General features: G+C 37.8%; 1 protein-coding gene across 3 annotated transcripts in view; it reads left to right on the forward strand.

Annotated features, from left to right (window-relative positions):
- Positions 1–16526, forward strand: part of LOC123527419 (uncharacterized) — a 176033-nt gene that overhangs the window by 31296 nt on the left and 128211 nt on the right. For all 3 annotated transcript variants that reach the window (XM_045306860.2, XM_053523311.1, XM_045306859.2), the window contains exons 3-4: positions 2652–2782; positions 12659–12782. In XM_045306860.2, coding sequence (XP_045162795.2) covers positions 2652–2782; positions 12659–12782 — 255 coding nt within the window. The remainder of the gene's footprint in view (positions 1–2651; positions 2783–12658; positions 12783–16526) is intronic.

Below are 16526 nucleotides of genomic sequence, written 5' to 3' on the forward strand. Positions count from 1 at the left end.
TCACAGTTTTGGGCATACCAGTCAAAACTTCATTATCTGGCATTTCCAGTTAATCCAGAATATTAGATTGGGGTAGGGGCTGATGGTATTAATCTCAATGCAGATCAAAGATGCAAATCATAGTCCTGGCCAGTGTGCCATTGTTGAATAATATTCAATATTAAAATTATATTATTTAAAGAGACAATCCACAGGAAGATTTCATTCAAGTTTCATGTTTAATTAAATATAAACCATGTTCTTCGCAAGTAATTGCCAACTTTTCCACATGAATTAGCGGCGGAGAATGAATGATATAGGACACAATGATCCTATGACCACTTGATCCGTAGATCGACTATTCTACCTTGAGCTAATCGGATGGGCTTATAAATCTGGAAATGAAAAAACAACAACAACAAAACGCAAACATGTAAAGCAAATATTTATTTCATAATATTTAAATACACTATCAAACGGCATTTTATATTGCTAAAACATCATCAAAGTCATTGTACATCCGGGTGTAAATCAAACATAACGATAGGATGCATGTTTATAAGGTTTATAATCTCCCTGTTTGAAACTACGGTAGTGTTACATGCAGGTAAAAAAAAAAAAAAAAAAAAAAAAAAAAAGAAAAAAAATGCCTACCTACCTACCCTATTTTTTTTGGCCATGTCACTGGAAACAAACAACTTTTTTTTTTTAGGCCTAAACGGGACATTTATTTACCATAATTTATATGCTATTGGAGAATATGAAAAAAAAGATTATAACGCTGTGTCAGCTTCCCATTTCGTAGTGATTGTTGAAAGTTGAAATTGTGTATCCCGGAAATAAACATGTAAACTGTGTGAGAAGCACCAGCTCGTGAAAATTACAATCAATGAAATAGCGTAGCTGAAGGGGTTTTAAACACGTGGTTTTTAACCAATGTTACACGCTTGTTATATGCAAACAATCTAATTTTGACACGGTCCTGATTGCCTAATTGTCACATGCCTACATGTATTCGAAGTTTAACAAAGGCGTGACACAAACAAGTAAGCTAGCAGACGATTATTGATTTTTGTCACAGTTGTCATGGAAAAGGTGTTGAGATACACAGGTAGTTTTATCGCTGGTTATGATCAAAATAAATCACATCCGCGAGCGCCGTTTTTTTATGCCCCCGAAGGGAGGCATATAGTTTTTGAACCGTCTGTCCGTCTGCCCGTCTGTTGGTCTGTCCGCAATTTTCGTCTCTGGTCCATATCTTTGTCATCCATGGATGGATTTTCAAATAACTTGGCATGAATATGTACCACAGTAAGACGACTTGTCACGCGCAAGACCCAGGTCCGTAGCTCAAAGGTCAAGGTCACACTTAGACGTTAAAGGTCATATTTCATGATAGTGCATTGATGAGCGTGTCCGGTCCATATCTTTGTCATTCATGCATGGATTTTAAAATTATTGGGCATGAATGTGTACCACAGTAAGACGACATGTCGTGCGCAAGACCCAGGTCCGTAGCTCAAAAGTCAAGGTCACACTTAGACGTTAAAGGTCATATTTCATGATAGTGCAATGATTGGCATGTCTGGTCCATATCTTTGTCATTCATGCATGGATTTTAAAATAACTACGCATGAATGTTTGGCACAGTAAGACGACATGTCGCGCGCAAGACCCAGGTCCATAGATCAAAGGTCCTCAACTCTAACATCGGCCATAACTATTCATTCAAAGTGCCATCGGGGGCATGTGTCATCCTATGGAGACAGCTCTTGTTTGTTGTTTGTTTTTTTTTAAATTTTTTGGTCTTGGAAAATTTGGGAGCCAAGAGCATACAATACCGAATACCGCGGTATATCGAATAGCATTATAAAGGGTTTCGACTGTATTTAGAGGATGGTGCAGTATGTGGGGGTATCTGTTTCCTATGGACAGAATTTTAGTTTAAACGCAAAGTTTAATAAACCTGGTTTTTCGTGGAATTGCAACGTATCTTGTTTTTAAGCATGCACCTGCTTTACAAAATACCTTATAACCCCGTATTAACGCCCCCCCTCTAATTAACGCCTCCCACCCCCCCCCACACACACACGTTTTTTGGGGAAAATAAAAAAATCTTACCTTCAAAAATTGGTCCTAGATCCAACACAATAATATCCAGATAATAACAATTCCATAACAATACAAATGAATTTTAAAAAAAACACACTTTATTAACACAAACTTTTTAACACGTCAACAGGCATGGCACAAATAAATCTACTGTGTGTAAGTACTGAATATGCCACGCTATAAACGCTACAGTATTGATCGAATTTAACTCGGATGATGTCACTCAGCGCGCGACTTTACACAGATTCCCAGTACGATTATGTATCGGGTTATGTCAGTGCATGAATTGGGATGAATATGGGGGGGCATTTATACGAGTTACTGACATTGTTTGGGTCAAATTTTTCGTAAATTGCATCGCCCCCGGGGGCATTTAAACGGGGTTATATGGTACCTAGAATATTTGCCTGTATGAAGAATTGACACTTGAAAAAATTGTTTTAGGAGGAATATAAGTCTTATTCTGAAACTTTCAAGTGGCTTTAAGATTGGTTACAAATGTTAAAATGTTGATATTGCAATGTTTCACATGCCTTGAATACCCTGAAAAATATTTTCAGGTCAGCTTCAACTGAAAATCCGGCACAAGAGAACAAAGGTTGTGTGTTTGAGAATGAGGTGCAAAAGTCGGAATCTAGTACATCCAGAGCAAAACGTAGAACAAGTAATACTCCATCACTAACAAACAAAGGTTAGGTTTTTCTTAAAAAAAAAAACAAATGTTGAATGCCTGAAAAAAATAATAGCTTTGTCATGATGGCCAACCCGTGTGACTTTTCGGTATCATACACATAGGGAAAATAATTCAGTTCAGGCAAAATTTTATTGTGATTACCCTGTATCCATCGTTGGTCATCAACAATTTGACTGTTAACATCCTAGAGGTAATAATTTTAGCCCAGTCCTAATGACAGTCTGACTAAAGTACATCTCCTATTACGCTACGCTTAAGATCTGAAGACGAGCTATTGATGGCCTCGTTCTGACGACCCTTTCGCTAGCCAATCAGAGCTTAACTTGCAACATTTTGCAAATCTATATTTAGCCTGGATTTTTCATATTTACAATTCTTATGACGTAAAGTGTCAGATAGCCGGATAGCTCAGTCGGTAGGGCACTTGATCTGTAAGCGAGGGGTCCCGGGTTCGAGCCCAGGACTGACTGCACATTTTTCTTACTCTTTGACATTCGAACAAGTTGTCTGATTGGTTCAAATAAAAATAGATTTGCGAAAATAAAAATAGGTAATATATGAGTTTGCTGTGTCCACTCTGCAACTCTTGAACTGCTTGAAGGATTTCAAAGAAACTTGGCAAAAATGTTCACCACACTGAGGCAATGTGCAGAGTGCATGTTTTGGATGACTGGCTTCAAGGTCAAGGTCACACTTAGGGGTTAAAGGTCATATATGACTTTGCTTTGTGTATATTGCTATTAATTGCAGTCAGGGTTTTTTTTTATTCTATAGCAGAGGCCGAATATCGGCCTCGTCCCCCAGCCGAGGATTTCCCCCACAGCCAAGGATTTCCCCTACCTCAGTCGAAATTCCCCCCTCCAAAATCGTAAACAAAGCAATGGAGATTACTCCCAGCGATTTTCCCGACTGAATATCGGACCCGTTCACAATTGCAGACTGTCTTTCACAATTTTCATTGGGTGTGAAAACCTTTAGAAATAGTAGAAAAATGTTAGAAGAGCGTTCAGTGGACCCGAGGTTCCGGTTTAGACCAGCGAAAATCGATAAAAACTCGTATCTGACCGGCACATAATATGCCGTGGGCGTCTGCTTGTCTCGCGGTAATACTCTTTGATGCGTAACGAGTTCGAAAGCTCTGCCACTTGTCAATCAAAATCCCAGTGAACTTCATACTGTTTGTCTACACCAGCGTAAGTATGACAGTAGGCGGAGCGTCGTATGTTAATTAGCTTCTGACAGATGTCAATCACGCCACGCGCCGACTGACACGTGGTTATTATCAGTATGTAATATAGATGATTGATAAACAATACAGCGTCAGATTATCGTGTTTGTACCTCCTTTTTTGGGCTTCAACAGACAAGTTCTTTAAATTTTGGTCCCATCCTCTGATGTAACCCTTCGGGCTTATATTGCCCCGCTTGGCGGCGCTCTTGTTTTTCTTACTTACTAAATCTGAAAATCTACTTGCAAATTTAGACTTCCAATTAAACTTACGCCTGCTGGCGGCAAGTGATTCTGCCTTTGCGACCAGCACAGACCAAGATCAGCCTTCATATCCAGACTGGTCATGGTCTACACTGTCAGTAAATTTTCACTCAACATCCCTTTGAGTATTAAATGGTACTGCCCTAATTGAATGATGGGCAAGTCCAATTTTAGAAATTTTGCAGGCTAACAGTTAAGAATGTTACAATATCCTTAAAAATTGTGTTAGAACATTAATATTGTTTGCAGGGTTTTTCTTGACGCACAGTTTTGTGCGTTTTAGCACTTTGATTTTTAAAATAAACCTTAAAATAATTCTAAACATGTCATTGATGGCGCAACTTAACTACATGCCGAAATTATGGTGGTGCACATTTTCATACCCAATATTGTAAGAAAGTACCAATTCACGCTTAGATACGAAGTAGTAAGGTAGAGTGTGTTCTAGATTTAATTATCGGATAGACCTCTACGTCTCTTTATACGGTAAATCACTCACCATCAAAAAATGATGTGTTTTCTGTCTTCTGCATGCGAGGAAAACCCTGCCACTGCCTTGTCCTCAAACGAAATCGAAACTAAATCTGCAAACATTAACAAAAAACGCGATAATTTTTACTGTTATTTGTTCTCGCAAAAAAATTTGTGTGACGTTTTTATCTACTTGCATTCCATAAAATCTGCTTGCATTTAGCGCGTTAGTGAGTGCAAAATTTGAGCCCTGCTGCAATACAATCTCACAAGAGTTCCTTACTGGGTCATCTGGGGTAAAAAACTAGGTCACTGGGTCAGTTAATAGGAAAACATTGTTAACACTCCAGAGGTCACATTTTTAGTCCCCTACTGGTTGAAAACCAGTTCAGGGGACTATAGGAATGCGCTTTTCTGTCCGTCTTTCCATCCGTCCGTCTTTCCATCCGTCCGTCCGTCCTTCCGTCCATTAACAATTTCTCGTTATCGCATCTCCTCAAAAACTACTGGGGGGATTTTGACCAAACTTTGTCAGAATGATGTATTGGTACCCTAGTTGTGTCCCCCCCGAAAATCAGACTGGTTCAACAATTTTTGAGTGAGTTATGGCCCTTTGTTTATTTTTATAATTTACATAGATTTATATAGGGAAAAACTTTGAAAATCTTCTTGTCCAAAACCACAGAGCCTAGGGCTTTGATATTTGCTATATGGCATCATCTAGTTGTCCTCTACCAAGATGATTCAAATTATTTCCCTGCGGTCAAATATGGCCCCGCCCTGGGGGTCACATTGTTTATATAGACTTATATAGGGAAAAACTTTGAAAAACCTCTTGTCCAAAACCACAGGGCCTAGGGTTTTGATATTTGTAATGTAGCATCATCTAGTGGTTCTCTACCAAGTTTGTTCAAATTATCCCCTAGGGTCAAATATGGCCCCACCCCGGGGGTCACATGGTTCATATAGACTTATATAGGGAAAAGCTTTGAAAATCTTCTTGTCAATAACCTACAACATTCAAATTTGGACCACCAAGATGAACCTTGACATGAGTTGACCTTGATTTTGACCTAATGACCTACTTTCACATTTCTGTGGCTACAGCCTTCAAATTTGGACCACATGCATAGTTTCGTGCACCGAAAAAAACTTTGGCCTTGACATTGACCTAGTGACCTAGTTTTGTATTTTGAAGGTACAGGCTTCAAATTTGGAACACATGCATAGTTTTGTGTTCAGAAATGAAATTTGACCTTGATTTTGACCTAGTGACCTACTTTCACATTTCTCAAGCTACAGCCTTCAAATTTGGACCACATGCATAATTTTGTATACCGAAATGAACTTTGACCTTGAAATTGATCTAGTGACCTACTTGCACTTTTCTCAAGCTACAGCTTTCAAATTTGGACCGCATGCATTGACCACATGCACAGTGTTGTGTACCGAAATGAAATTTGACCTTGATTTTGACCTTGAGCTAGTCTTGAAATTTGGAACATTAAAAAATGGCTCAATGGTGGGTGCGAAGATCACTCTGTGATCTCTTGTTTATTCTATCTTCATAAAACTTGGTCAGAATGTTTGTTATCATGAAGTCTTGGATGATTTCAAATCTGGGTCACGTGGGGTCAAAAACTAGCTCTCCAGGTCAAATCAAATGAAAAGCTTTTATACTCTGGAGGCCCCTTTTTTTGCTCCCATCTTCATGAAACTTTGTCAGAATGTTTGTTTTCATGAAATGAACAAGTTCAAATCTTGGTCATGTGGGGTAAAAAACTAGATCACTAGGTAAAACGTGTTTACACTGTTATGGTGTGCTACTCAGGTGAGCAACCTAGGGCCATGTTGGCCCTCTTGTTTTTCTTAAATTGTCACCAAGTTATTTATATAAATAATATGGAAAATTATCCCGTTTATGTTTTAACTTTAACCAAGTGTTTTGATATGATACATACACTGTAAATCATAATTCATGTTATTGATAAGGCAGAATTTTAAATGCTTACAAAAGTTTGGATATGTAAACAAGTTGATATAGCCATAAAAAATAATGTCCTTCATCAATATTTCATTAACGAAAAAGTTTAACACTATTCTGTCAAATTTTATTCTTTATCCAAAATGTAATATCTGGATTCTGGTACACACTCAAAGTTTCTTCTAAAAAAATGTTTATCTTCTGTTTACATGGCAGCCTATGGATTTAGAGATACTTTAACAAAATTTGACATTATTTATCATAAATATGTATATTGACAGTCAGCTTTTTAGCTCACCTGACCATAAAGTGTTCAAGGTGAGCTTTTGTGATCGCCCTGTGGTCAGTCGTCCGTCCGTCGTCATCGACAATTTGACTGTTAACACTCTGGAGGTCACAACTGTGGCCCAATATTAATGAACCTTGGTCAGAATGTTACCTTCAATAAAATCTTGGACGAGTTCGATAATGGGTCATCTGGGGTCAAAAACTAGGTCACTAGATCAAATCAAAGGAAAAGGTTGTTAACACTCTAGCGCCCACATTTATGGCTGTATCTTCATGAAACTTGGTCAGAGTGTTAATCTTGATGATCTTTAGGTCAAGAGCAGATTTGGGTGAGATGGGATCAAAAACTAGGTCACCAGGTCAAATCAAAGGAAAAGCTTGTTAACACCCTAGAGGCCACATTAATGACCATATCTTAATGAAACTTAATCAGAATGTTAATCTTGATGATCTTTAGGTCAAGTTCCAATCTGGGTCAGGTGGGGTCAAAAACTAGGTCACCAGGTCAAATGAAAGAAAAAACTAGTGAACACTCTGGAGGCCACATTTATGACCATATCTTAATGAAAATGTTAATCTTGATGATATTTAGGTCAGCTTTAAATCTGGGTCAGGTGGGGTCAAAAACAAGGTCACCAGGTCAAATCAAAGGAAAAGCTTGTTAACATGCTAGAGGCCACATTTATGAAAGTATCTTCATGAAACTTGGTCAATATGTTAATCTTGATGATCTCTAGGTCAAGTTCAAATCCGGGTCAGGTGGGATAAAAAACTAGGTCACCAGGTCAAATCAAAGGAAAAGCTAGTTAACACGCTAGAGGCCACATTTATGACTGTACCTTGATGAAACTTGGTCAGAATGTTAACTTTGATGATCTTTAGGTCAGATTTCAATTTGGGTCATGTGGGGTCAAAAACTAGGACACCAGGTCAAATCAAAGGTAAAGCTTGTTAACACTCTAGAGACCTAATTTTAAGTTTGAAACTCATGGGAATTGATAAGAATATTTGTCTTGGTTACCTCTAGGTCAGGTTCGAATCTGGGTCATGTGGGGTCAAAAACTAGGTCACCAGGTCAAATCAAAGGTAAAGCTAGTGAACACTCTAGAGACCACATTCATGACCATATCTTTATGAATCTTGGTCAGAATGTATATTTTAATGATCTTAATGTTAAGTTTTAATCTGGGTCAGGTGGGATCAAAAACTAGGTCACCAGGTCAAATCAAAAGTAAAGCTTGTTAACAATCTAGAAGGCATATTTATGACTATATCTTCATGAAACTTGGTCAGAATGTTTATCTTGATGATCTTGAGGTCAAGTGGGAATCTGGGTCATGTGGGGTCAAAAACTAGGTCATTAGGTCAAATTAAAGGAAAATCTAGTTAACACTCTAGAGGCCACATTTATGACCATATCTTAATGAAACTTGGTCAGAATGTTAATCTTGATGATCTGTAGGTCAATAGGTCAGGTGAGCGATACACGGCCTTCATGACTCTCTTGTTTGAAGGAATCACCGAAAAGTTGCATACAACATTGGGTGTATTAGAAGTGTGAACAGACATTCTTAAACTTATTTTGCTTTCCAACTTCATTACAATTTCAACATTTTTAGTTCATCTAGCACAAAGTGCTCAAGGTGAGCTTTTGTGATCGCCCTGTGTCAATCGTCCGTCTTCGTCCGTCGTCAACAATTTGACTGTTAACACTCTAGTGGTTACAATTTTAGCCCAATCTTAATGAAACTTGGTCAGAATGTTACCCTCAATAAAATCTTCGACAAGTTCGATATTGGGTCATCTGGGGTCAAAAACTAGGTCACCAGGTCAAATCAAAGGAAAAGCCTGTTAACATTCTAGAGGTCACATTTATGACAATATCTCTATGAGTCTTGATCAGAATTTTAATCTTGATGATCTTTAGGTCAAGTTATCTGGATTTGGTGGGGTCAAAAAGTAGGTCACCAGGTCAAATCATAGGAAATGCTAGTTAACACCCTAGAGGCCACATTTAATACTGTATCTATATGAAACTTGGTCAGAATGTTAATCTTGATGATATTTAGGTCAAGTTTGAATCTGGATCATGTGGAATCAAAAATAAGGTCACCATGTCAAATCAAAGGAAAAAATAGTTGACTCTCTAGAGGTCACATTTATGACCATATCTTAATGAAACTTGGTCAGAATGTTAGTCTTGATAATCTTTACGTCAAGTTCAAATCCAGGTCAGGTCGGATCAATAACTAGGTCACCAGGTCAAATCAAAGGAAAAGCTTGTTAACACTCTAGAGGGCACATTTATGACAATATCTCTATGATTCTTGGTCAGAAGTTAATCTTGATGATATTTAGATCAAGTTCAAATCTGGGTCAGGTGGGGTCAAAAAACTAGGTCACCAGGTCAAATTGAAGGAAAAGCTTGTTAACACTCTAGAGGCTATATTTATGCCTTTATCTTCATGAAACTTGGTCAGAATGTTAATCATGATGATCTTTAGGCCAAGTTTGAATCTGGGTCATGTGGGGACAAAAACTAGGTCACCAGGTTACATCAAAAGAAAAGCTTGTTAATACTCTAGAGGCCACATTTATGACTGTATCTTCATGAAACTTTTTCAGAATGTTAATCTTGATGATCTTTAGGTCGTGTTGAAATCTAGATCATGTGGGTTCAAAAACTAGGTCACCAGGTCAAATCAAAGGAAAAGCTAGTTAACACTGTAGAGGCCACATTTATGACCGTATCTTAGTGAAACTTGGTCAGAATGCTAACCTTGATGATCTTTAGACCAAATGCGAATCTGTTTCATGTGGGTTCAAAAACTAGGTCACCAGGTCAAATCCAAGGAAAAGCTAGTTAACACTGTAGAGGCCACAGTTATGTTAATATCACTATGATTCTTGGTCAGAATATTAATCTTGATGATCTTTAGGCCAAGTTTAAATTGGGTCAGGTGGGGTCAAAACCTAGGTCACCAGGTTGAATCAAAGGAAAAGCTTGTTAACACTCTAGATGCCACATTTATGACTGTATCTTCATGAAACTTGGTCAGAATGTTAATCATGATGATTTCAAAGTTCAAATCTGGGTCATGTTGGGTCCATAGCTGAGTTATTGTGATCGCTCGATGTCCGGTGTCCGTCGTCTGTCATTGTCTGTCTGTCAACGTTTAGCTTGTGTATGCGATAGAGGCTGTATTTTTCAACTGATCTTCATGAAATTTTGTCAGAATGATAACCTCAATGAAATGTAGGGCAAGTTCGAAATTGGGTCATCTGGGATCAAAAAGTAGGTCACTAGGTCAAATCAAAGAAAAACCTTGTGTATGCGATAGAGGTGTATTTTTTTAATTTATCTTCATGAATTTTGGTCAGAATGATTACCTTGATGAAATCTAGGCCAAAATCGAAAATGGGTCATCTGGGTTCAAAATTTAGGTCACTAGGTGAAATCAAAGAAAAAGCTTGTGTATGCGATAGAGGCTGTATTTTTCAACTGATCTTCATGAAGTTTTGTCAGAACGATTACCTGGATGAAATGTAGGCCAAGTTTTGAAAATGGATCATCTGGGGTAAAAAACTAGGTCACTAAGTTAAATCAAAGAAAAACCTTGTGTATGCGATAGAGGCTATATTTTTCAATTGATCTTCATAAAGTTTGGTCAGAATTGACTCGATGCAATCTAGGTCAAGGTGGAATATTGGTCATCTGGGGTCAAAAACTAGGTCATTACGTCAAGCCAAAGGAAAACCTTGTGTATGCAATAGGGGCTGCATTTTACACCGGATCTCCATGAAATTTGATCAGAATGTTTGTCTGGATGAAATCTAGATCAAGTTTGAATATGGGTCATCTAGATCTAAATCATGATGATTTCAAAGTTCAAATATGGGTCATGTTGGGTCCATAGCTGAGTTATTGTGATCCCTCGATGTCCTGTGTCCGTCATCTGTCATTGTCTGTCTGTCAACAATTAGCTTGTGTATGCGACAGAGGCTGTATTTTTCAACTGATCTTCATGAAGTTTTGTCAGAATGATTACCTGGATGAAATGTAGGCCAAGTTTGAAAATGGATCATCTGGGGTCAAAAAGTAGGTCACTAGGTCAAATCAAAGGAAAACCTTGTGTATGTGATAGAGACTGTATTTTTCAGTTGATCTTCATGAAATTTGACTAGAGAGATAGCCTTGATGAAATTAAGGTCAAGTTCGAATATGGGTCATCTGGGGTCAAAAACTAGGTCGCTAGGACAAATCAAAGTAAAACATTTTGTAAGCGATAGAAGCTGTATTTTCCAATTGAGGTTCATGAAATTTGGTCAGAATGATTGCCTTGATCAAGTCTAGGTCAAATTCGAATGTAGGTCATCTTGGCTCAAAAACTAGGTCACTAGGTCAAATCAAAGGTAAAGCTTGTATACACTCTAGAGCTCACTTTTTTTGCTCAATTCTTCCTGAAACTTTGTCAGAATGTTTGTTTTTATGGAATCTTGGACAAGCTCGAATCTGGGTCATGTGGGGTCGATGCTAGGCTACTAGGTCAAATCAAAGAAAATACTTGTTTACCCTCGAGATTTTTGGTCCAATCTTAATGAAATTGGTCAGAATATTTGTGTCCATGAAATCACTAGGTCAAACATGTTTACACTGTTATGGTGTGTTTCTCAGGTGAACGACCTATAGCCATCTTGGCTCTCCTGTTACAAAGTGCAATCATTTTACAGGCTAGGATTTTTCAGGCCTGTTTTAAGATAGCAAACTTATGGCTATCATGGGCCCTCTATTTCAGATTGACTTTTCGAAGAAAATGTAGAGCTATTGCACTCGCCCCAGCGTCTGTGTCGCCATTTGTTAAAATTTTTGATAAAGTAAAAAAATTTTTTGATTAAAGTGTTATATAACGTCAATATCTCTGTTACTATCAAAGCTATTGAATTGAAACTTAAAACTGTTATTTACTATCTCAGTCTACAACAGGAGAAACAATCCCCATAATTCTGATTGAATTTTGACAGATTTATGCCCCTTTTTAACTTAGAATTTTTTGGTTAAAGTTTTTGATAAAGTCAAATATCTCTGTTACCATCAAAGCTTTTGACTTGAAACTTAAAATAGTTATTAACTATCAAAGTCTATACCAGGAGAAACAATTCCCATAACTCTGGTTTGAAAATTGACAGAGTTTTGCCCCTTTTTAACATAGAATTTTTTTGTTTAAGTTTTATATAATGTCCAATATAACTGTTACTATCAAAGCTATTGACTTGAAACTTAAAATAGTTATTTACTATCAAAGGCTACACCATAAGAAACAATTCCCTTAACTCTGATTAGAATTTTGACAGATTTATGCCTCTTTTACTGGCAAAGCTCTAATTCAGAGTCAAGCACTAGGAAAAGTCGAGCATGCTGTCTTACGGTCAGATCTTGTTAATTTTTCCCATGTTAATTTTTAAAAGAAGATATAAAATAACGTATGTTGACTGCATTTATTTTAGTTGGTGCAGTATGTAACTGTAGAGCTCTGTAGCAGTTTTTGTACAAAGAGTAAATAGGAGCACTATTATGTGACTATAGAGTACTTTTTATAGCACAAAAAAGTATTTAATCTTTCATGAAGCTTTAATTTCAGATGATAAAGATACAAGTATTAGAGTGGAGTGGAGCAGTAGAAAATTTCTGGTGTCAGTATTGGAGTCTCACAACGATCTTATAACTGCTGTAGACTGTTGTGATGGCCTGCTTGTCTCTGCTAGGTAGGTTCATGTAGTCATGGTAACCAGGAAGACTGTTGTTTCAGGTATGTTTGTTGTTGTCAGGTATAAATCCTGCACGATAACTCAGATGATAACATGTTTGATAATTATGATTTTTCTTCATTAAAACGTTTCAGTACAAAAAATATTTTTAGCTCACCTGTCACAAAGTTCCGTCGTCCCTCCGTGCGTAAACTTTTGCTTGTGACCACTCTAGAGGTCACATTTTTCATGGGATCTTTATGAAAGTTGGTTAGAATGTTTATCTTGATGATATCTAGGTCAAGTTCGAAACTGGGTCAGGTACGGTCAAAAACTAGGTCAGTAGGTCTAAAAATAGAAAAACCTTTTGACCTCGCTAGAGGCCATATTTTTCAATGGATCTTCCTGAAAGGTGGTCAGCATGTTCACCTTGATGATATCTAAGTCAAGTTCGAAACTGGGTCAGGTACGGTCAAAGACTAGGTCAGTAGGTCTTAAAAAAGAAAAACCTTGTGACCTCTCTAGAGGCCATATTTTTCATCAGATCTTCATGAAAATTGGTGAGAATGTTCACCTTGATATCTAGGTCAAATTCGAAACTGGGTCACGTGCCTTCAAAAACTAGGTCATTAGGTCAAATAATAGAAAAACCTTGTGACCTCTCTAGAGGCCATATTTTTCAATGGATCTTCATGAAAATTGGTCAGAATTTTTATCTTGATGATATCTAGGTCAAGTTCAAAACTGGATCACATGAGCTCAAAAACTAGGTCACTGTGTCAAATAATAGAAAAAACAATGTCATACTCAGTTCAAAACTGGGTCATGTCGGGACAGGTGAGTGATTCAGGACCATGATGGTCCTCTTGTTGTATAACATTACAGTATGCACTTAACTTCAATCATTGACAACCTTTTTGAGTTCAACAATGCATGAGAAACATAACAATCAAACAATAATATAAACATACTGTCGTTTAAATTATTGTGCGGGAGTAGTAAGTAGTTAATCTACTTAACTTGCATAGCAGGGGTGGGGGGGCGTCCACAGACTTTGTCAAGAGCATCTTCTTCATGCATGGAGGGATTTTGATGAAACTTGGCACAATTGTTCACCATTATGAGACTGAGTGTCATGCGCAAGAATCAGATCCCTAGGTCTAAGGTCAAGGTCACACTTAGAGGTCAAAGGTCAAATTCAAGAATGACTGTCCGGAGCATATATTTTTCATGCATGGAGGGATTTTGATGCAAATTGGCACAATTGTTCACCATCATGAGACAGAGTGTCATGCACAAAAACCAGGTCCCTAGGTCTAAGGTCAAGGTCACACTTAGAGGTCAAAGGATACTTTGAAAGAATGAAAACTTTGTCCGGAGCATATCTTCTTCATGCATGGAGGGATTTTGATATAACTTGGCATGATTGTACACCATCATGACACCGATTGTCATGCACAGGTCCCTTCTTTAGAATTACTTCCCTTTGTTGTTACTATAAATAGCTTATATTGTAACTTTTTCATTACTAGTCGTAGGGAAAAATCGAGACCACTTTTCTGTAGTACAAAATGCATGTTACATCTAATTTTGAAATGTATTTTGACCTATCTCTACCTGGTAAGGACTTTTGTGTGGACCTACAATTCTTTTTGTTGGATTTTTTTTTTTTTTTTTTTTTTTTTAAGATTAACTTCCCTTAGTTGTTACTATAAATAACTTATATTGTAACTTTTTTATAATTAACCGTAGGGAAAAACCAAGACCACTTTTCTGTGGTACAACATAGATGTTACTGTCAAACTTTAGGTGTATTTTAAGGTATCTCTACCTGGTAAGGAGTTTTTTTGTGGACTTAGAAAAACAAAAGAATTACAATAATTACTAAACAACCATCACAAAATCAAAATTCCATTTGCAAATACAGGTGCTATTTGCTAATTTGCTGTGACAGGCGTATATTATGACATTCTGGCACTCTTGTTTACTTGGTTAAAAAGGACAGGAGTAGAAACATAACATCTGTTCTGTACATCTGTCAGTCACAAAAGCTTGCCCAAATTACTCTGCTGAAACCATTGGTTGGATTTCAACCAAATGTCACAGGGATGCTCAATACTACAGCATATTATATGATGGGACGTGTGTCCGTCTGTCCAGTATATTTAGTGTCTGGAACATAGCTATAATCATTCAAGGTATTGACTTTAGACTTGCCATATAGGTGGGTGGGGATGAGACTATATGTAGAGCTCATAAACCAGGTCATTATGTAAAGGTCAAGGTCACAAATTGAGTTCAGAGGTCAGATTTGCCACTCATAATTTATGTCCATAGCATAACTTAGTAACCATTCAAAGTATTGACTTTAAAGTTTGCATATAGGAAGGAAGTGATATGAAGATGTGCAGGTTGGTAGGCATACATGAAGGTTACAAATGGATCTCAAATGTCAAATCTGCCCTTCCTGTTTTTAGCTCACTAGAGCTAAATTGTCCTTCGTCGTCCGTTGCACATCAACATTTGCCTTGTTAACACTGTGGAGCCACAGTTGTGACCCAATCTTTATGAAACTTTGTCAGAATGTTTGTCTTCATAGTCTCTGGGTCAGATTTGTAACTGGGTCATATTTGGCCAAAAACTAGATCACTAGGCCAGATGAAAGGAAAATCTTGTTAACTCTCTAGAGACCACATTTTAAGTTTAAAACTCTTGAGAATTGGTCAGAATGTTTCTTGATGACCTCTGGATCAAGTTTTAATCTGGTCATGTGGGGTCAAAAACTAGGTTACGTGGTCAAATCAAAGGAAAAGCTTGTTAACACTCTTGAGGCCACATTTATGACCCTATCTTCATGAAGCTTGGTCAGAATATTTATCTTGATGATTCCTAGGCCAAATTCGAAACTTGGTCATATTGGGTCAAAAATTAGGTCACCCGGTCAAATCAAAGGAAAAGCTTGTTAACACTCTTGTTCTTTTGATGTGCATGAAACTTGCTCAGAATGTTTTTCTGCATGAAATATCACATGAATTTTTATCTGGGTCATGTGGGGTCAGAAACTAGGTCACCAGGTCAAATCAAAGAATAAGCTTGTTTACACCGTAGGGGGGCAATTTTTATGCCCCCAAAGGGAGGCATATAGTTTTTGAACCATCTGTCGGTCTGTCGGTCTGTCAGTCTGTCTGTCCGCAATTTTCGTGTCCGGTCCATATCTTTGTCATCGATGGATGGATTTTCAAATAACTTGGCATGAATGTGTACCACAGTAAGACGACGTGTCACGCGCAAGACCCAGGCCTGTAGCTCAAAGGTCAAGGTCACACTTAGACATTAAAGGATAGTGCATTGATGGGCGTGTCCGGTCCATATCTTTGTCATCGATGGATGGATTTTCAAATAACTTGGCATGAATGTGTACCACAGTAAGACGACGTGTCGAGCGCAAGACCCAGGTCCGTAGCTCAAAGGTCAAGGTCACACTTAGACGTTAAAGGATAGTGCATTGATGGGCGTGTCCGGTCCATATCTTTGTCATCAATGGATGGATTTTCAAATAACTTGGCATGAATGTGTACCACAGTAAGACGACGTGTCGCGCGCAAGACCCAGCTCCGTAGCTCAAAGGTCAAGGTCACACTTAGACGTTAAAAGATAGTGCATTGATGGGCATGTCCGGTCCATATCTTTGTCATCGATGGATGGATTTTCAAATAGCTTGGCATGAATGTGTACCACAGTCAGACGACGTGTCGCGCGCAA

Source organism: Mercenaria mercenaria, chromosome 14, assembly GCF_021730395.1.
Source record: "Mercenaria mercenaria strain notata chromosome 14, MADL_Memer_1, whole genome shotgun sequence".
NCBI classification, from domain to species: Eukaryota; Metazoa; Mollusca; class Bivalvia; order Venerida; family Veneridae; genus Mercenaria; species Mercenaria mercenaria.